This window comes from Phaenicophaeus curvirostris, chromosome 2 (genome assembly GCF_032191515.1).
Source record: "Phaenicophaeus curvirostris isolate KB17595 chromosome 2, BPBGC_Pcur_1.0, whole genome shotgun sequence".
NCBI lineage: Eukaryota > Metazoa > Chordata > Aves > Cuculiformes > Cuculidae > Phaenicophaeus > Phaenicophaeus curvirostris.
The window spans coordinates 62,246,049-62,268,580 of NC_091393.1; the positions used below are offsets into that span (position 1 = coordinate 62,246,049).

The following is a 22,532-nucleotide window of genomic DNA, read 5'->3' on the forward strand; positions in this document are numbered from 1 at the left end:
ATAATATTGATTTCTGTCATGTTGTCACACCATATGGTGCTTCATCCTCCTGTGATAGTTAATAACTGAGAAGTAGTTTCAAATATTAGCTCCATGGCATGCAGCAACTTAACTAGCCACGTAGTTTATTTCCAGGGGCAGCACTAATCTTGGAGATGAACGGCATTTTTTTCAATTCCTTTTATCCTGTCTGCCTCACACAGGGGATCTGATCATAGTGTCATTACCAGTAATGACCATGGTATCTGTACAGTGTTTCGTATCAAGATGTAGGGACACTACCCAGTAATTGCACTGTAGCACTCTTCTTGCAGTAAAGCCACGAAAATCCAAATCTGGAAACAATATAGTATGCATAAAACTAAACAGAAGTTGAAATGAGATGAAGGAAATCCTCATCTGAGTCACTGCTAGATATATACAGTTTTCAAGGAAATATTACAGCATAGGCCCTTCCTCCTTTTCTCCTTCTCACTCTATGACTTGCAATGCATATGCATCCTCTTCATGACTGGGTTCCCCAAGTAACATGCCCTGGCTGCTTATCTTGAAAATAAACAGCTCTGTCTGTGGATGGGAAAGTGGGGAAAGCTTATCGTGGCAAGTACTTGGTCATGTGGAAGGTGCCTATTTTGGGAGAAAAATGCTGTAAGCTGTGATGGAAAAATTGGAGACAGAAAAAACAAAAGGGAAAGAGTTCTGGGACAGAGGGTTGGCATGGGCAGAAACACAGTTGTCTGCTGACTTAAGACAAGTTGGTGGACTCAGCACTTAGTGGATTTTGTGGTGTTCAGTTATGAACTAGTAATATAGCTAGTTTATGACTTGATGTTATTCACAGCAAATGTTATGGAATGCAGGTGGTTCTGTGAAATAATGTGTGTTATCTGCAGTGAGGTGAGCAACCCCAATTGCTGTCATCTTCTGATTTTGCATGCGGGCTTTTCAGGTTTGATTGTAAAGCTATGGTACTAGGTCTGTTAGACAAATATAAAAATGTGAGGACTTGAAGAGTCGTGTTTACATTTATTAAGACTTTATTAATTAAAAAAAAAGAGAAAACAGTTGGTCATTGTGATGAAAGGGTGGAGTTAGATATCTTACTTGTAAAGCTGAGATGTCAAAAGAGAGTTTTACTCCTAAGCCATTTGCATTATACTGTTCTTAAAATCTGTTCCTTTACCATCTTTTGGAGGCAGTACACTTTGGAACACCCTTGTAGGCCTGCCTGTGGGAGCCAGCCAGTTTTCTTTGCCACCATCGCTCTGACCCTGTTGGATCACATGGGAGTTTCCTGGGTGTGGGGAGCTACATTTTCCTTCTTTGTAGCAGTAGGTGTCCCAGGGGTTCTCTTAGCTTCAATGTATTCAACCGCACCATACGTCACCATAGACAACACAAGCACAGACAATAAAATGTATAGTTTGATGTAGACTTGCAATTTGGTGCTATAAGCATAGGCGATGACAAATCCGAGTGATTCCCAGAGACGGTAATTTGCAAACGCAGCCTCCTTGTGTTTCTCAAATAAAATGCCATAGAGTCCTAGAAGGAAAGAGAGACACAGCTTGTGAAGATTAAGTCTGCAGCCATGTATTTTGTGCAATGGGAGTAAATAGGCAACAATGAGGAAAATAGACCCTTCTTATAAATGTCAGAGAAAGGAAAATACAGGCTTTGTCTTAGAATATTATTGCACTCCTATGAATTTGTAAAAGTGAAATTACAAAAAAAAAAAATAGAGAATATCAGAGAAACACATGTCCCTTGTTTTCACCAGAACTTGGCCTCGGGAAGCCCCCAAGTAAGGCTTGCACAGCATTGCTAATGGTAGCAACATGTCCTGTTTGTACTTGCCAATTTAAGAAAAACAAACTGATTCTAAATGCTTCAATCAGAAAGTTAAGGAAAATAGAACACATAGAGCTACAAATGAGCTCAGATTTAATACACAAAGGAGATTTGCCCTCAGAGATAAGCATGTTTTCAAATTTTCAGCTCCTGGATGGGTTGGCAAAAATAATATTCTTGTTGCATACAGAACCTCTGGGCAACAACTGGAAAATTTGCTTGGCATAAATATTTAGTTTAAATAATCATTCTGATGCAGTCATGTTCACTGGGAAGATCCCACCGAGTTCACTCTGTTGCATACACACAACTAAGAGTCAGGGAGGGTTCCCCAGCCTCCAGGTCTGACTGGTCAGGCACACAGGGAAGGGAAGAGAGTTTATTTTCCTCTAAGTCTTAAGCCATCATCAGTGGTGATAAAGAAATGAGCTTTTCCACTGATTCAGCTGTGGTGTGCAGAGAGCTAGGGGGAATATATAATGAACCTCTGCTCTTCCGCTTGTTCATCTAACAACATATCCGTTTGAAATATGCACATTTAACCAAAAGGCATAAAGGTGTACAAAGTTCTCTCAAAATCTGGGTAGGCTCAACTAACCATTCAGTTTTGCTAAGAAGGGGGAGACATCTCTATATCATCTGCTTCTCGATGACTATAAGAAGACATTTATTGAATGTTTCAGTTCAGACATGATGGACGTGGTTAAGAGCATCACAAGATGTACTTAGTTCATTAAAGTGGCTGAGTGTAGTATAGTAAGAATTATTTGATAATCCTTCATACTTTTGCCTAATAAATGAACAAGTACAAATTGGTAATATAACTTTGCTGATATGCCTTGTATTATCTTCTGAAAAGGGATTAGTGAGGAGGGTTTAATAGAAGAAGGTTTCTGATGCCGTGACAATTCTGTGTGTAAAGTTTCTGACTTTCACTTGGTACCTGTTTTCCCTTGTTATTGTGAAGCTGTTGTTTTTCATCAAAACAATGGTAGAGTTGAGTGGGGATCTATTTCAGGGTTCATCTATAAGAAGGGTTGACTTGGGAGAAAAGCTCTTCTTTCTAGGATGCATATGTGGTATTGGCTAGCAGTTACATAGAAGCATAATGGTGCTTTTGCTTTGAACCTAAACTTTTCATAGAATCATGGGATGGTTTTTGTTGGAAGGGACCTTACGAATCATCTAATTCCAATACTCTTGCCATGGACAGAGACACCTTCCAGTAGATAAGATTGCTCAAAGCCCCATCCAACCTGGCCTTTGAAACTTACATGGATGGGGCATCAACAGCTCCTCTGGGCAACCTGTTCCATTGCCTCACCAACCTTATTGTGAAGAATCTCTTCCTAATAGCTAATCTGAATCTCTTTTTTCAGTGGCAGACACCCACTATAATGTTAACTGTGCCCTTTAATCCTGACCCATAGGTCGACAGTGTTGGTTGACAGCCGACTGAATATGAGCCAGCAGTGTGCCCAGGTGGCCAAGAAGGCCAATGGCATCTTGGCTTGTATCAGAAACGGCGTGACCAGCAGGTCCAGGGAGGTTATCCTCCCTCTGTACTCGGCACTGGTGAGACCGCTCCTCGAATCCTGTGTTCAGTTCTGGGCCCCTCACCACAAGAAGGATGTTGAGGCTCTGGAGAGAGTCCAGAGAAGAGCAACAAAGCTGGTGAAAGGGCTGGAGAACAGGCCTTATGAGGAGCGGCTGAGAGAGCTGGGGTTGTTTAGCCTGGAGAAGAGGAGGCTGAGGGGTGACCTCATTGCTCTCTACAACTACCTGAAAGGACGTTGTAGAGAGGAGGGTGCTGGCCTCTTCTCCCAAGTGACAGGGGACAGGACAAGAGGGAATGGCCTCAAGCTCCGACAGGGGAGGTTTAGGCTAGACGTTAGGAAAAAATTCTTTACAGAAAGGGTCATTGGGCACTGGAACAGGCTGTCCAGGGAGGTGGTTGAGTCACCTTCCCTGGAGGTGTTTAAGGCACGGGTGGACGAGGTGCTGAGGGATATGGTTTAGTGTTTGGTAGGAACGGTTGGACTCGGTGATCCGGTGGGTCTCTTCCAACCTGGTTATTCTGTGATTCTGTGTGATTCTGTGACTCCTCATCCACCCACAGGCACAGCACCATGCATCCCAGCTGGTCATTGACGTAGAGGGTAGCACCTCTTCGTCTCTCCTGCCTGTCATCCTTCTCCAGGCTCTGGGCATCTATCACTGGCTTGGACATGAGACTAGTAAAAGTTGGAGGGACTGAGGTTTCCCTCTCCTGGCTACTTAAGTTTAAAGCTCTCTTCTCCGGCTTGGCAAGCCTTATCACAAATTCTGTGAAGTGCCGTGTGGGCCAAGCTGCCTGACTGAAACTTTAGCAGGACCTATTGGGTTGGCTGAGTGGCAAAGCTTCTCAGTCTGAATTCTTGCAGCTTAATTCATGGAAATTATCCTCCTTGTTCACCATTGCCTGTTTTCCCACTCCTTCCCCTGATACTAGTAGGCATGGGTGTATAACAGGACTGCTGGAAATCATTTGAGTCTAGGTTTATAAACTTTCCAGACTAATTCATACCCTTTCTAAAGATGCATGTCAGCCTGGAAAGAACTTTATTTTACTGTAGTCAGTCCGATAGGTCTGTGCTACACTACCGTTATGCCTCAAGTGCAGTTATCACCAGAGGGTAGTAATAGCATCTGCGTTCAGTTTAGATAAGGGAGAGCACTACACACTCTGAAATGAAGTCTCTTTCACTGGAAATAAATGCAAGTGTCTACACAAACTTAGGGAACCTTCCTATGATGAAGTGACTCATCTGCTGTGAGCCTGTATATCCTCCAGGGGGAACTCCAGCATTAACTGTCCACAACAGGACAACTCTTTGATTACCATAACATGTCTTAAGTGTGTGGCACAGTGCCGTTGTATTTATTCAGTAATTAAATTACTGAAGACCAAGTAGCAGTCATGGAAGCTTGTCAAAGGAAGGACCACAGACCTTGTCTCCCAATGCGCCTCATAGCCTTTGGAGCTGAGAATTTCTCATCTGACATATATCTGTATAAATTTTCATATCGCATATATCTGCAAAATTTTCACAAGTATCCTACAGGAATCTGGGAATGGAGATGACCTGTTACAATGCTGTCATAGTGGTTGGTCTTGTCACAGCCCTTCAGAGCTTACTTGCCATCAAGTAAGCACAAAGCTTTTCCCACAGTCTGCGCTTCATCTGAGGACTGGGAATTGCATCCACTTCCCAGCCTCCTTCTCTAACACTTACCCTCCGTATTTATCCCTTTTCCTAATGAGAACATGCGATGCCCCTTTATCGGGCATGCAGGGACCTTACTGAGATGTTTTTTCTCAAAAGACATCTCAAATGTATATAAATACCTGAAGAGGATGAAGCCAAGGTCTTTTCAGTGATGTCCAATAACAGGACAAGGGGCAAGAGGCACAAACTGAAACACAAGAGGTTCACTATCAGGAAATACTATTTTATTGTGAGGGTATATGAGCACTGCCATGGGTTGCCCGGGGAAGGTATGGAGTTTCCCTCTCTGGAGACACTCAAAAGCTAACTGGACATGGTTCTGGAAAACTGGCTTTGAGTGACCCTGTTTGAGCAGGGCAGGATGACTTCCAGAGGTCCCTTCCAACTTCAGGCTTTCAGTGTTTCTGAAAGAAGCCAAGTGTCTGAGGGCAAGACTTTCTGGAAAAGAGAGAAACAGGATAAAGGGCAGTTCCCTTATCCCAGTGGGAAACTAAGATAGGGCTCTTGAGAGTGTTGGAAAGGAGCCTGACAAGCAGTCAGGAAGACTGTCACTGAAGAAGCAAGAAATAAATGAACAGCTTTACTTGAGAGAGAGAAAATCCTCGTGTCCTTCCATGAACCTGAATAATGAGAGCACTGGTTTTAAATTTTACCAAAGACACGAGGCTATGTGTTGGGATGAGAGAAGATGAGGGGGTGACGTATTAGCTCTCCTCTAAGGGATATGAGCTGGAGCTGCTGCAGGAGCAGCGAAGTCTGTCTTGTCACCTCATTGCGTGTAGAGGAGTAACTCTACACATGCTGGAAAGGAGATTGCTGTCAGTGCCAGTCAAAGGACTGTGATGTTTTCCCTTTGGCTCTCTAGGAGGAACATGATAATTTATCTAGTGGGTGAAATCATCTAAGCCACTGAAGCAACCACAGGGACCAGAGGGAGGGAGGCCAAGACGCATAACCAGATTTGGGCTCAGGTGAACTAGTTCTGTCACATGGATACTCCTATGGCATTTGCCAAATATGAATTTGAGATAGAGGAAAACAGTATTCATGAAACAAGGCAAAATAAGGGAGCAGGTGTCAGAGCATTTACCTGTCTTACTGACACAGGCTTTGGCATTCATTTAAAAACAGCGAGACTGACAGTGATTAATAGACTTTACTTCAAGTCATTGCAGACTGTAGCTTCTTCTTGTCCTCTCCAGCACTTTAGAGCCTGTCTTTAGTCTCTATAAGAGAACTTACTCTAGTTTTCATTGAGCGATAGTTTAAATAATCTCTTATGGAAGTCAGTTTGTATCAGCTCATTATCTGAACTGTCAGTATATAATAGCAAGTATACAATGATTTTTCCCTCATTATGTCCTCTTGACTCTGGCAAAGACATAAGGCCTTGGGTAACCTGATCTAGTGGGATGTTCCTGCCCATGGCAGGGGGGTTGGAACTATACGATCTTTAAGGTCCCTTCCAACCCTTACTGTTCTATGATTCTATGACTTTCTGAGCTGGAGATTTCCTCTGGACCACCAGGCTTTAATAGCCCCCAAGAACATTTTCCCCTGAAGTGATGTAATTCCAGCTTAAAAACATTTCTATTTTTGGCAACTAATTCCCTACTTTGCTTTTGCTTTGTGTGGAAAAATGCATTTCTTTTGATTTTGATAAAACCTGTTCCTGATAACTTTATTTGTTACCACTTGTTCAGTTTTTAAGAGAAATAGTGAATTTTTAATCATCTTCTCTTTATTATTAATTGTCTTTCTGACTGCTTTCCTTACTTATCACTTGACCAGGTTAAGGTGTTCTGGTTTAATAGTCTTCCTTCAAGTACAAATCTCCTGTGACTTTGCTCCTTTTTATTGCTTTCTTATGCCTTATCACGTTCAATTTTGATTTTTGAAATCAGATCAAATTGGAACTGCAAGGATTTACTTGGTTGCATAATGTTGTTCTGTGTGGTTTTCTTCTTAGGTTTTTTTTCTAGTAACTCCCCAACAGCCAATTTGCTACTTCTTTTGCTGCTGAGCTTTGAGCTGATTTTTCATCCAGACTGCTCTCCTTTGTTGCAACAGGCAGACTAAATGTATCATTCTTCTAACTTTTCTAATTTTCTTTGAAATGCTTCTGATCCTCCAGAATATTTATTCTGAATACCCATCATCACCTTCTGCAGTGTTCTTCTCTCCTCATCTTGGAAAAATCTGTTTAATAAGTATTTTACTTTCTAATTCCCAACTTGTTCTTATTTCTTCTACTTTCCAATGAGATACTATATTTCTTTTAGATGCTGTCTTAAACCCATTATAATTCTATGCATGTGTTGTTTTATGAATACAAGCATACACATTTTTGTATCGCAAGAGAATCCACTTCACTGTTACCAGAACTTACCATTAGTTTGTGTCTGCCAAATGGAATCAGATAGGCCCCAAAGAGCAGGGAATACGAAAAACACAGCAAGCTGATTAGGGTGAGGTTTCCACAGCAGTAGTGCAATTATACAGGCAGTATTTGCAACTGCAGCTATTGATTTAAAAAGAAAGAAAAGAAATATATACATGGTTACAAACAGGACAGATGGTTGTAGATAACACTTTGAAATTCTTCCTCCAACTAGAGCACAAGGCAATCTTAAAATCTTCCTGGTTCATCGAAATTTGTGCTGACTGAGTTGATATCCCATGAAAAACAGGACAATGCAGTCCTTTGACAGGTTTCAATTAATAATTCTGAGCAAAGTTCTGAGCTAAGAGATCCTTGGAGGCGATATGGCTGTTAGCCCATAGAACAAGAACTGCCACTGAGTGGGAGAAGGAGCTGCTGAAAGACTTGAAGCATGTGGGAAGCAGAAAGAAGCACCCGTCTGCTCCCCTTACCTAGGCCTTAAACCTAGATTATTTTTCAGGGCCAGAGGAGGCAGTTAAAGATATCTAGAGGGTCTGGTGAATTTTTGTCTTTTTTGTAAAAGCAGAATGTAAGTGAGTCACTGATTCCTCCTCCCACAGGCACACCTTTACAGGCTGAGTACAAGGAAACAGAACTGAGAGGTTCAGAAGTCTTGCATCACTATAGGGTTTTTTATTATAATTATCTGGGATGTTTTTTAAATCTAAAATAAGTTTCATGGAGTGGGATGTACACCTAGGACAGACATGTAATGGAGAATCTCTGAAATAGTGACTGTAGCATAAAGGACTCTAAATTTCTTCTTCCTTGCTCGGGTTTAAAATTTCCTGTGGAGGAAACAACTAGAATGCCTAGATGCATGTTGATTCAGTCAGTGACATTTCTAATAGTATAGATTACTGTGTAGTGGAAGTAAGGTATCAGTACACTTCAGCGTGAATACCTTAGTGGATATGGGGGCACAAATCATATATTTCTTGGCATTTTTCTGCCTCCATTGCTCTGCTACTCATTGGAACAATGTTCTCTGGAGAGGAAGGTGTTCTTAAACATACAAGTCTTTTATCATGCCAGCCCGAAACTCACTGTCTCAAACAGGCTCTCAATTTAATCTAGCCTGACACACTGTCATATGACTCACTCTTTCTTTTTCTTCCTATAGATCAAGTAGTGACAAGGACACAAACTGAACCTTTACAAAATTTCCCCAAATTCCCAAACTGGTTGCTGAAGTTTCCATGTTCTCCATCCTCTGAAATTCAAATCAACAACGCAAGGTTCTCAGTTGCTTTCACTGCATATGGTGAGGAAGGTTCACTCTAATGGAGAAATCCTTCTCAGGTATAGTGAAGGCTTCAACATCTGTGTTGTAAGATCATTTATAAATGGTTGCATTAGAGCTGTAGGGCACTTTCTGAGTAGACAGCACCCTCAGAGGCAGGGTGAAATACACCACCAACAAAGTGATGTAAGTCAGTGACCTCAATACAGTGGCCAACTGTGCTGCCTCTCTTCTCATCAATGAAGTTTGCCTCCAGATTGACTTTGATTTTAATTAATAGTTAACAGTGAGCTCTCCTTTTTGTAGTGCATGCAAAGAAGGGAGCATTGAATGTGATATATTACATGACGTGTTCAGTCCTTCAAGTGACCTTTACATACCTAATGCAAATAGAAGTTTTCTACCCGTGAACTGAGAGATCCTTCCAAAGAGCAGAGAGCACAGGGAATTTACAGCTGCAAAGCAGATCATCACGTAACCAACATAATGTATCCCCAGGGCACAGGTCACATAAGTCTGGAAGAAAAGCGACAGTGATGACATGTTTTCTTCAGTGAAAATACGTAACTAAGGTTCAAGGGTCTTAGTCTGAGTAGTTGGTAAATAGCCTGCATAGATAAGATCAAAGCTATGGAGTTTGCTGACAAGTCCCTGGCATATTGACATAGTTGGCCTTCAGCAGTGATATTCCTAACCCAGTTCCCAATCAGACTCATGCCATGCAAACAAAGCAGTAACAAGCAGAAGAAATCAGAGCATTGCTTCTTGTGCAAATAAGCAGAAGTGACAATAGTAATTTTCTACCCTTCCCTATATTGCCCAAGATATGAATATTGATAATCAATCAGTTGTTACAGAGCAGTTCCCAAGAAATGAAGAGTACCTCACCTATAAGAGTGTACAGCCAATGGAGGTGGCCATGGAGTGCCCCTTTCAATCCATTCAAATAGCAGCAAATGCACTCTTCTGTCTGCTTATATGCAAAGTTTTAAAGCTTAATTGTGAAATAAGCAGCTCAGGAATTTTGCCCCATTCCTTTGGAGGCATTCTCAATGAATACCTGGATTGCGCAGACACATGCTATGTGTCTATATTTGTAGAGAAATTGGAGGAGCAGAGGTGGTTTTGATAATTCATACCTGTCAGGTTTTGGATCTCTTGCACCAGTGAGAGCTTTCAGCCACCCATATTGATGGTTCGCTCTCTTGCCATAAAGAATCTCAAAATAAAATATGTAATACGTGTGCTGACTTGCACTTATACAAGCTCTAGGGAAACCAGAAGGAAGGAAGATATGAAGGCTTTGTGGACTTCTGACTTTTCTCCCAGTTTGTTATTTACAACAAGCTGAAGAGTTTGAACCTGTAGCTCTCTGCTGTGGCCTCCACTGGTGAGTTAAACTCTCTACAATGTTCTTTTTAAGGCTGTTCCAAGGGACATATTTACTTCTGGCCCCTCCTGTTTGAAGATGCCACTCAGAGTTCATTCAAGTAGAAATAAGCAGTAATTTAGAAAACCACAATCGCCATTTAAAGCATCTTAATTTAACAAGTAAATATGGATCGGATGCAATAGTAAGACACAATGGCACAAAACCCAATCAGATAGAAATAGATTTTCATTGCCATCCACACCTTTGTGTAGTCACCAGAAAGAAATCCCTGTTCAAACCCACTGTACATTGTCAGGGGGATTAGAAGACACTGTCTTTTATCTTTAAGATGCTTGAAAGTTGCTAGGAACGTAGAGCAAAAGGATGGTGTTTCTAGTTTTTCTTTCTCAGTCTCTGCTTGCTCAGATTTGATCTGGTCCAGAAATATAACAATCAGCAAGACAGCTAGCACACCACTAGCTGCAAAAACAAAACAAAAAGTTCATGAAAAAATGAGAAATGCTGGAAGAATGATGGGAAGTCGCTTGCTGCTGTTATTGTTCTGACTTGGTGCTTAGCTCTCTGTGGGATTTTTTGGCAGATGCATCTGGTTCCACTGCAGTGTAAAGGCCACTCCTGTGTAAACAAGGACTGATGCACATTCACATCTTATGCATACAGCTGCGTACCTCGCAAATCCCCTCAGCTTAACTGTGACTGGCCTGTTGTGATAGCCGCTGGGCCAGCTGCACAACTGCAGAGGGTGATCGCTCACCCTTCCAGGGCAAGTCATCAGGCACAGGGAGAGGGAGCTGGCCAGAAAGAGCTCCCTTGGGAGCTATCAAAAGGCTTTAAATCAACACAAGAGAGGAATATTCACTTGCAGTGCCAAAGTTTTCATGGCTAGGGGGGATCCTCCTTCAAATACATGGAAAGAAAAATAAAAGGCTTGAAGCAGAACTTCGCTCTCACAGTATATGTTGCTTTCTTTTTCTTTCTTCTTCCTTTTTTTTTTTTGCCAGCTTAGAGCTATGCTTTGAGTACAGAATATGTGCTGTTTTAAAGATGATAGTGAGCAACTCTGAGTCACCTGAAAAAGATGGAAGTTACAGCTTTGAACCTCTAATTTTCTAGCATAAGCAGCATATAAAAGAATAGATGGCATATTTAATCAGAAAATAGGCATGTATGTTTCTGTCTAGGTTTGTTGCTTATAGCGTGAATCAATGCAATTTTGTTCATGTTATCAAGAAGATAATAATGGCAACTGGTTGCTTTGTTACAGAGACAGGGCTGTATATTTGCTCTTTTACTGATGTTGACTAGAAATCCGTCCATGTGGAGTAACAGAATAAAAGGAAAATCAAGCACCTTTTCCCATCCACATTGCCTTTTTAATACTCTTATGTTACTGTGTATGGGCATGTTCCTTTCTGTGAACTTTTATATTGTATATAAATATATTAACAGATTTATAGTAAATTGTCATCAATATTTTATTGCTTATTATTTCTTATTCATGTCTCTTAGAATGAAATTTTGTTGTCCAGTGAACTGGTGGTCCACTGTGGCTGAGCTGTAAACCCTTTGTGATATAAGTCTCGGTCAGTTCTGCAAGGGTGTTTATTAGTGCTTACAGGCTGATTGCAGAATCTACATGAGTGGGAGCAAGGGATCCACATTTAGACGGTGAATATTGTAACGAATATGTCAAATTAATCAAGAGCAATTATAGGAGATAAGTAACTGCATGGCTTAATGGCGGTGGGTATGAACATAAATAGAAATACTCACAGTCCTTGAGAAAACTAAGCAACAGAAGATTTATCCATTTTTGCTTCCACCCAAGATGGGCAAAATATGTATTCAGCAACTAAATAAGAGACATTAAAAAAATGTCTCTGAATTAAATATTTAGCTATTTGTTCTCCCTTGAGGTAGAAATAGACATATCTTTTATTAAGCGCATAGAAGAAAAATGGAACCCTACTGATGCATGGTCAGTAGACAACAGGGTTGCATTCATTTTACATGAGCAAAACCTAAGGGAGTGCTATATATGGTAGTCATCAAATTTAAATTTAAACTTGTGAGTGAAACCTGCCTTTAGAAGAAAGGCATCAGCTCCAGCACAATCTGCAAAGGAAAGTGGGGATATTCTTTGCATGTTTTCACCAACTAGGAACAGAAGCTGGGGAAGGAGAGTTTGCTGTGATGTGCTTGTCTGATGAGGGCTGGGTCTGGCCAGATCACATTCTTTCTGTCTTAGTTCTATGCATCTGTCTCAACATAGAGAGTATATGTATGTGCAAATACTGCAAAGATATTTTAACAGAGCTAAGGTAACACATCGCCTTGCCAGGTATTTCTCCTTTATCCAGAGAAGAACTCAAAACAAGCTGGACAATTTTTGAACTTTCCTCACTGAATTAATCTTTGCATATCTATTTTTGTATTGTCAGTTTTTATGGCAACAGCCTTCCCTGTCTTTGATTCCTTTCTAGCCTTACGCAAGGAAAGTCTGCAGCAGCTGTAGTTACTAAATGGGAGACGTGCCAATTCACCTCTTGCTTCTCTTTATCTTTGTCTTTCACACCAAAGTATTGCAATTTGAGCATCTCAGAGGAGAATTGACTGAAGTTGTAAAAACTCAGCAGGAGTCCAAAAACCACCCCAAAAGGATAGCATGTTCTGAGAGTCACGATTCAAGTCCACCTCTAGTTACAGAGCAGTTCTTGTGCTAAAACTTTTTTATGTGTAGTGGGACACCAGCCAGTTCTGATAGGCATCCCCAGATGACTAGAAGTTGATGAGTTCAAGGACCACTAGTTGGGCTGCTCTTAGCCTGTTGGACCTCTGCATCCATATATAAATCTGCCTGGTGCCATCAGTAATTAGTTCATTATTGCTGGTCCTGAAGACAGTGAATTTAAACCTATGTCGTGCATGACTGGATAAACTGCTCTAGTCGTCTAATTGCAATGTGGACATACTTTTAATTCTATTCTTCAGAGCAATACTGACTTCGAGTGAAACAGTAGGGTCACCATACTGGCCTTCAGCTTTATTCCAGGTGAAAAGTGTAAAGAATGTCTTGCTCTGTTAGACAAAAATTGCATAACTCTGGCAAAAAGCATTTGAAGTTATTTAGGAAGGAGTTGTTTACAGTTATCACGTATATTACTTCCTTTTATCAAATCAGATTGAAGGAGGAAGTTTGAAACTTAATCTGCAAAGTCATGCTAGGTTTCAAGTAGTACATTCCCCATCAGTGGTGTTCATTAAAGACTATGTGGATTACTTACCAGTGTAGATCCCTAGCAGAGTGTAGATTAAGGAGTTGGAGGGTCCTGCTGACCCAGTGGTGTTAGTGGTATCAGCCATGCAGTCATATGCTCCACAACATGCCAAATCTTCTTCTGAGATTTCCACTAATTCAGTAAGAACCAAAAGAAAAGCAGGTCAGGGTAGAGATGAGTGCACAATATATGTAAAGATATATGGAGAAGGGAATCCAAGTGTCTGCTCCTGTTTCAAATTCCTTCTGATTAGAGGTGTTTAACTGCAGAATCCCAATTTAACACACAAGATTGGTTTAACAGAAACAGTTGCTCAAGACAGAACACTGAATTGATAGTTATGTGGAGACATGGAGTAAAGCCATAGGCTGATATCTGAATTCAAACTCAATTTGCAATATTTAAAGTTCCACCGTGTATCTGTACCTCTTAATCTTAATACATCCCAAGACAGGTCCCTCAGTTAGCACCATTTTGCTGATGGACCTCAATTCTTACAGGAAGAGCATGTTCTCCCTCTCTGGATAATTTCTCCTCAAGACAACCACCTCGAGACATCTTTCTGTTTTATAAATTCGAATATGATTACCCACAAATACCGTTTTCCAAGAAATCAGCTTTTCCCAGCTTTATTACTTTATTACTGGCTTTATTACCCTTAGAGAACATATTTTAAACTAGAACAGTTTGGCAGGGTTTGGGCTAAGACCTTTGTTTTGCTCAATCCCACCTGTATTGGGCTGAGCACATGTCAAAGCCACACACATGCATGTACGCACACACCCCGTGTGTCACCATAACACTGTGCACACTTCCTCCAGTTCTCTTTCTGTAAAGGAAAAATACTGCCCCAAAGTGTAAGCCTGATAAGCTGTGTAGTGAGGAAGGATCACCAAAAAGCATACAATTATTTCAATGCAGAGTTTGTCACTGGTCCAAGCATAATAAAGGTCAATAGAATGTACCTTGGCTGGTTCCTTAAACAGGACTTGATCTGTAATTTTTCAATTAGGGTTATTGTGTAACTACTTTAAGTGTGTTTTTCCTCATTGCTTCCAGTCAAAGCTGCTGCAATGTGAATCAGCTGCTAAGTAGCTTCATAAACAACTTTAGGTTCAACGTCAGGTAAAACTTAATAACATAAAGAAAATAATTGCCTTACTATGGCCAGTGGCTATCAATACACAGTTTTGAACAGACAGACCCTCAGTAGAATTACCATATGCAAAAGGTGAATCATGCTAGTAAAGTGTGGAAGTGTGTAAAACATGTTTTTTATCTGTTCATGCATCATCTGAAGATGAAGATGCACATTCAATTAGTGGTAGGGAAGCAGCAAGGCAGGATTTGCTCTGTTCCTCTGGAAATATAGCTGCAATATTGATGAGTGACAAAGAGTGACTTTTGTGATTTACATTGATTACTATCTTCTATTGTAGTGCTACCTCATGATGTAGCTTGCCTTGCTGTGTTTAGATTCAGTGATGCAGGCAACATGTTAAGTGCACATATGTGTCTGAATTTTATGCATTTTGATTCTACAGATACATATCACATCTTTCTGACTGCTCAGTGAAATTGTGCATTTTAAGTATATGAACGATATGGGTGGATACCTTCACTGTACTGTCAGAGGAGAGTAAAAGAAGTGAGTGACTGGATACCCTTACTCCCTCACCCCCGCCAAAAGAATCTCCCTCTAGGTTAAAGCTAAGTCTCACTGAGAAGGCGGAGTTGGGAAACTTATAGTGTGCTACTTATTGATTTTGTGAAGATATACAAAGCCTTAGGCTTTGAGAGCTGTTCGCAGCTCAGCTCCCAGCCACACAGCATCTCCTAAAATCCAATGTAACTGATAAAAAATAAGTAAAAGAGTTTCTTCAGAATTTAGAGGAACATCCTCAGATATAAAAGTAGGAGGGTGTTACAAGACCAAAACAGAAGTATTTTAAACCTCTCGTTAACATGATGTGTGCTGTGAGACAGAGGAGAGTAAAATGGGTCCATGCAGACCCCACAGCTGCACTACAGACTCTGCCCTGCAAATAAAATCAGAAGGGACAGTTCTTCCCAAGACATCTTGTGGCTCACTTATCAGGTCATCAGGGCTCTGTTTCACTTGATACAGTCCTTTAGCATTCTGCTTTGATGGTTTTTCATATATGGTTTCTTAGGTTTAAAGGAAGCGTGTGACAACTACTTCGGTGTAAATGCAAGGATTCAAAGATTAAAACCTCAAAGGAGCTCCCTGACATTTAGTTTTACCTATTTGAATACTCTCCAGAGGACATGCTGTTTAAATGAGCCAGGGAAGAGAGGTAACTTCTTGCTGCTCATAGCAGCAGTGTATATAGAAAGCTCTTTCCATGTCCCTCTTGTTCTGACTTTGACAGGATAGGGGATGCACCAGAGACTGCAATGATAATACACTGTAGCGCTTTGAATCTCTGAGGTGGTATCCAAGTATTGGTTTATCTTAACAACTGCCCTTTAAAAGCTTACACCAATTGCAAGCATGGGAAATGAGGGCAGTGCTGTTGAGTGATTTATTTGAGCTACATCGGCATCTGCTGCCTGAGCCTGAAATACAGCAGAGGAGCCCTGGTATACAGGCTCCTGCCAACAGCTACTTCTATTTCTTCTTGACAGTTCTACAGTTCTGTAAAGCACTCATTTTCAGCAAGCACCAGCATCATCTTGACTAACCTTCAATGTTTAGCAGCAAATTAATCCAACACTACAAGTGTTGCCAACAGGCTGCTTCAATGTTTTGCCTTTTGTTTTAAACCACTTTAAGTAGAAAGATGTGAAAGACTGTCACTTCCAGCAGCCTATCTATGCTTTACAACACAGGGGTGGAAATCAAAAGGAATGCAACAGACATCTATTTGTGAGCTACTTGTCTACCCTCTCTTTATAGCAGATGAAGAGCTGATAGAAAATAGACACTTCCAGAGAACAATTTAGCCCAACTATTTCAGACATATACCTTGAGATGAGCTGTTATATCTGAAGTGCCTATTTCCACAGACTATGAAAGTGATTAAGGTTCATCAGGTCAGCTACCAAAATATACCTTCTAACTTTCTAGAACTAGCTGCTGTTTATAAAAAGAAGCACCGAGGTTCTTAAATGTATTTTACCTTTGTTTGAAGCTTGGCTAAATATCAAGGATGAAATGAGATTTCCCCAGATGCCAGAGGACTGGAATACCAGAAAGAAGACCCCGAAATATTGGTTGATAATGTCCTTCCCATTTTTTCCTGCTTTCTCAGCATATGAATTGCCAGCAATGGTGAGGTAAGTGCATTTGGCAGACCAGAGTGGCGCTCCTCCTAAGCCCAGGATCACAGAGGTAGGGATTAGTGTGTACCTGCCAAAGAACACTTTATTTAGCATAGTTATCATCCATTAGCATAATAATCATTTGCCCAGAGATCCAGAGGCAAAAATAGTCATCAAAGAAATAGATTTATCCTTTGTGTTTCAATAAATCTACTCTGTTGAGCCAAAAAAGGGCCAGTCTTGTGAAGTGTAGGATGTGCAAGCATTCCCAGCTGTATCCAGGGACTAGGGTAGGCTGGCTAGGCCTGTGCTCGTGTGCCCTCATCCTCTTGCAACTGAGAATTAACTTGCACCTGCACTTTAGAAGATGGATCACAACAACTTTCTTCTGCAGAGCTGCGTCTGCTGTCACTGGAGAGCAGAGGTAAATTGTTCATCCATCTCTGAAAGGGCAAGGCAGGTCTCCTCCTGCAGTCCTTGACTTCCTTCCCAACTGTCTGGAAGACAGACTTCCCTTCAACCTTTTCAAAACCAGTCCTAAAAGCCATTTGGATTTTAAATGAAACTGCTCTTATTTTTCTTTTTTCTTTTTTTTTTTTTTGAAGGGGAAATCTCTGCTACACATGAGTTAGAGAAGCAGCTTTAGGTGGGTGGATGGATGCATTCATTTTGTCTTTTTGTACATTTTCACCTCACTGCTTCACCTGCTACTGGGTTTATTTATTCCTGCTTCTTGCAGGTAACACCTTTTGCATCCAACTTTCGAATCAGAAACATAGAGGCAGAATAGGAATTGAGAAGAAAAAAAGAAAAAGAAGGAAGAAAAGAAGGAAAGAAGGAAAGAGTCACCTTTACTGATTTTGTTAAGACAAAGCAGACAGGATTGAAGTATTTAAATTGTACCAGCTAGCGTAGAAGTTCCCCAGGGAGAATGCAATGTAGCAGCACATAGAGCCTGCGATGGTCCACTTGCAGCCCAGCTTCTTGATGAGGATTGGAGGGAGGAACATGGATGATAAGATGAGCGCAGCATAGAGAACACTTAGGGAAGCAACACCCAAGCCTTCTTCTGAGTGGAGACTGCTCTGTATGGACAAATATATCACAAGCATATGTTACTATGTTGTACAGAGCGTGACTTCAGGCAGAAACAGATTGACATGGGAGCTAGAGATGAGTATTACTGTCTTCTTTCCCTAAAGTAATCTGATCATGATTTTATGGTTTTCCTCACAATTATATCCCGTTTATAAAAATATGACACAGAACCAGGTGTGTATTGCTTAGGTTCAAAGCTTTGGTAAGTCAGACAATAGATTATTTAATAGATTACTTAATGTAATTCATTCATGTTTCTCCCTGAAAGCAAGCTGAATGAAGGATAACCTCTTTTCCTGGCCTTCCCTTTTTGTCTCAGGCAGGAATATCCTCAGATCTACATCGCAAAGGATGAATTAGCAACTGTGGAAGATTCTTTACTTTAACATACAGGTCTGATATTTGGAGGCCAAAGTCTAAATATTCTAATAGGCTCACATCAGGCCTTTTTAGTTGAGAGTAATTGATTCACACACATTTGCACGTGAGAGGAATAAGATTTTACTATTCTGACCAGGTTTTATATTTTTGTGCTCTAAGTAGATCTCTCATCTTGATACTGTAGAATTTGTGATGAGATGATCAAATCCTGCTTATCCACATTTTCCTGTTAGCTTTCATTAAAAGCTCATGTAATCCGGTACCATTTTGGAAGAGAGGAATGGCTGCAGATTGGGGTGGCACTGGGGAGCACTAGAGGAGAGCGAGACTGCTGGTAGCTGCACTAAACACTTCCAAGCCCTGTGATGGTTGCAAATTCTGGCCGTGCAAGACCATGGTGGCAGCCATGTGACTCCCTGGTCAAGAAGTAGGCAACAGGACAATGAAGTGAGAGGGTTCTCTGTCAAGCAGTGTCAACATATTTGGGAATTGGAATGGTTGTTTCATAAAAAGGCAAAGAGGCTTCTTGATCACTGAGGTCTTATTTCTGAAACACCACCTGGTTTCATCAGCTACAGTTCCCAAAACTTAGGAGCCAGGACCCCAAAATCATATGAGTAGCTTAATTATTACTGGCTGGTTTGGGGTTGGATGTTGGGGTTTTTTTGGAAGGGGGAAATGTTGAAATAAATTATGCATATTTTTCATATTTCTCCTGCAGGCTTCATTACAATAAAATAACCTACTTTTGATTATGTCTCAGCAAGTCCTCTTTAAACACCAAGACAAAATGGAGAGAGAAGAGGGCTACTTTGTGAATCAGCACCACTCCCTCCTGCAGCATGAAGGAACGCCTTATGTTCCAGCAATTAACCTGAGAAGGTACTGTTTCAGATGGTGGGACTGACTCATGGCTTCTTGGGTTTATCATTCCCCTCCTCATAGTCTGCCCAGCTTGTAACGTCTCCATCCATTTTTAGATCTGCTTTTGCAGAACTTCCCTGAACTTGGAATTTGACAGTGTCAGCAAACAGAAGGTGCTTGAGAATAGGAAAAGAGAGAGATATAGCAAGCTAGCAGGGACCTCTTGCTGAAATGAGGTCAACCGCTTGTTATTGCAAACAAGTGTATTGTGTTCTGTATCAAGGTCCACCCTTAAAGCATACAGTTGGAAAATCCTTCCAGAACCCAAACGGTCAGGGTCATCTTTTAATATCCTGCCCGATCTTCCTCATGAATAGATATATCCATTTATTTGTCATTAGACCAGCAGGATCATCTAGTCTGTTCAGTTTCTCTTTGTGTTTATTTACTCTAAACTGTTCATAGACATGAACTGTAACCCTCAGTCTTTTAGTATGGCTATACTAAACAAGCCAGCTCTGATGGTATCCTAAGAGTTCAAGACATCCAGAAACCATCTCTCCTACTGTGTTTTAAGATGTTAATGGAAATAAAAGCCATTGATGCCTTTGATTTAAAATAGTTTTTATTTTTATGTTACATTGTGACATCAAGAATTATTGTCTTATTTTATATTTATACTATTGAATGGATTGTACATTCTTTCTTATTGTTTAATATTGCTGCATAATAATAAAAACATAGCAACTTAGAAATATTCAGAACAAATCCTTTTCAGAAACGGAGTTTGTTTTCCACTTTGCATTATATTCTTCTGAGAAAAATCTCAAAGAATTTTAGTTTTCATTCAAACAGCTTTTGTGGACCTAAAGTAGTCTGACACAAGTATTCAAACTATTTGAGAAGTACTAGAATAAAATATTTAGTAAATGCTATGGATCTGGGTGGAGGATACTAACCTGCACCAAACTGATATCCTAACCCCCCTCATAAAAAATATTGCATATGCCTTCCTCACAGAAACCAAGGAAAGCCTGATGTTTTTCACACAACCAACTAGCCTGATGCCCTTACAGGCCAGCTGTCCTGCCGACCAATAGGAGATGCTCCACTTACCTGTAAACTCTGGAGTCCTCCGTAAGCAGTGAAGAGAAGTAAAAATCCGAAAGAAATGATCAAAACATTCTTAAGATTTCTTTCCATGTTGATTCATACAAGACAAAAGAGCAGCCGGTGTGCAGAGCTGATCCAATTATTCCAGGGGATGCTTTAACTTTGAGAAAAACTGCTTATATTTTGTTGGCGAAGGTCACTTCTCACTGCATTCATAGAGGAAAGAGTTGTTAAATATTTGAGAGTTGGCCAGTGAACTTTACTTTTTCTGATACTGGAAACTCTTTACGGAATTGTTACTCATTCACCTGTTCTGACTGAAGCAATAATGAGTGCTCCCAGAGGACATCAGTCAGGTTTTATTAGATAGATATGTAAGTCAATTGCAACATTTGGACCAATTTTAATATTGCAGTCATGCATTATATGGCAGTCCCCTATCACCAGCACAGAAGGAAAAAATGACAAGCAGTGAATTGTCCGGCATAAAGATACACTAATCCATGAAGGACAAAGATTAATAGATTTTACTGATACTATATTAGTTCTGTTTTTTAATTAATGTTACAACAGTGTACCAGGAAATGTGATTGTTTGTGTTACAGTATTGTTTGCATTCACCAGCTCTGTAGCTGTGCACCGTATCTTAACAAGGTTGATGGCTGCTTGGCAGGCAGGAGAGTCTTCATCCATGGTGCACACCATGGTTTTGGCATTTCAAATCTACGAAGTCATACATTTGAAAATAATTTTACCCCATCTTTCCCATCAACTCAGAACCCAAGAAGAAACAAGGGTTGAGCAGATGAATGAAACAACAACTTTGCCTCCCAGCCTCTCACCTCTGGAAAAAAAACCAGCATATATGGGAAGTATTTTGCCATGCCAGTGCTGCCTGGCTCAAAGGATGAAAATTTTCCCCCTAGTCAGCCATCCCTGCCAAGTTCGTCCCTGCTTATCCCTATTTTCAGAGCCTGCCTTTGTGAAGTTGCATTGCCCGTTTGTTCGTGACACATTGGCCATCCTGCAAGTCCTGACTGAGGTTTGGAATATTCCCCTTCCGAGCACACAAAGTCCTCTTTGCCTCTAAACCAGGCAGAGTGAACAGATTGTCTGCAGACCCCTTCCTGCAGCTGAAACAGAGGAGGGATTTGAACTTGAGAGCAAAGTGGAATCCAAAAAGTCCATGCTATAATGTTAACTTATTCAAGTAGAGGTGCTCTATGGGGTGTTCATAGTGGGAATGCATAGCTAAGACTTCTATTTCCCACTAGATGGCAGAATTTTTCTTTCCACAGGGACATTCACGGGTGAGGGGATGAAGTTTTACTACATTAATTCATTTAATGCATTAAAGAGGTCACAGCTAGTTTCTATTTTGGAGAAAATTACACTATGTGCCTTTTCATTTTTTTCTTTTGTCTTAAAATCTTTGTGAATGAAATAATGCAGAAAACATAATCTTTTAATTCTCTGCTGTTAATGGTACTTCTATATTGCAAGTTGAGGTAGTGAAATACTGGTCTTTATTTTACAGATGACTATGCTCAGCATGAAAACACTTTGAATTACCTCACAATGCCACTTTTGTTCTGCAGTGTTTGTAATCCTCCACGTGGCTTACAAACCAGAGTGGTGGTACTTTTTTCTGATCTTTTTAGGTAATGAACCCCTGCAATTTTCAGGTGAAAAATTTCAGAAGAAATTTACACATGGTGATAACATGTTTGTTTCTGTCTTGGACCCCTTAGAAATACTCTGCAAAATTCTAGGAGTCTGAGATCATGGGTTTAAAACCACTAGAAAAATGAATGAGAAAATGAAGAATAGTGCTTATCCCAAACAAAAGCTTAATTATCACCTGCTCTGGCAGAGGCAAGAACCAGGGATAGTGCAAAGCACACTCAGTTATAAAAGCCTTTATTTTGTGCTCTTTCTTGATATTAGCAGTAATAACAACACAGCTTTAAAAAAAATCAGCATTAACTGGATGCTGTTTTTAAAATGCAGTGTTGGATAGGTTATGTGATCAGCACTTCTGCTCAGGAGGAATTCTTAACTATTCACTCAGTCATATCCTCTCAGCAGCAGCAATGTTGGAGAGAATGTAAGGGGGGTGGTGTGAGTTTTTTTTTGTGGAGGCTTTTTTTTCTTTCCTTTTGACTGATCAAAGACATGATGGCCTGTTCCATATCCCTTGCTCAGAGCTTTGGGTTATCCAACTGCCTGGTCCTGAGCCCCTCCTTAGGAATGTGCAAGTCTTTACCAAGGAGATCTGATAAGGCTGAGGATCTCTTCCTTTGGTACCAGGCAG

General features: G+C 40.6%; 1 protein-coding gene across 1 annotated transcript; it reads right to left on the reverse strand.

Moving 5' to 3' along the window:
- Positions 1 to 1,108: 1,108 nt before the first annotated feature.
- On the reverse strand, positions 1,109 to 20,574 carry UNC93A (unc-93 homolog A). Its single transcript, XM_069852210.1, has 9 exons — positions 20,527 to 20,574; positions 20,222 to 20,424; positions 17,666 to 17,847; positions 16,621 to 16,850; positions 13,484 to 13,609; positions 10,441 to 10,658; positions 9,187 to 9,322; positions 7,510 to 7,641; positions 1,109 to 1,545 (listed from the first exon to the last, which is right to left on the reverse strand). The coding sequence occupies exons 2-9, from the start codon at positions 20,306 to 20,308 to the stop codon at positions 1,280 to 1,282; spliced, it is 1,377 nt and encodes a 458-aa protein (XP_069708311.1). The 5' UTR covers positions 20,309 to 20,424; positions 20,527 to 20,574; the 3' UTR covers positions 1,109 to 1,279.
- Between the last annotated feature and the right edge of the window lie 1,958 nt (positions 20,575 to 22,532).

Excerpts from the sequence above, each read along its gene's own strand:
- UNC93A (XM_069852210.1), bottom strand. The coding sequence starts at position 20,308 with ATGGAAAGAAATCTTAAGAATGTTTTGATCATTTCTTTCGGATTTTTA. Across the intron at positions 17,848-20,221 it reads GAGGACTCCAGAGTTTACAG|AGCAGTCTCCACTCAGAAGA; the intron begins GTAAGTGGAGCA and ends TTGTCCATACAG. Across the intron at positions 13,610-16,620 it reads TAGCCAAGCTTCAAACAAAG|TGGAAATCTCAGAAGAAGAT; the intron begins GTAAAATACATT and ends TTACTGAATTAG.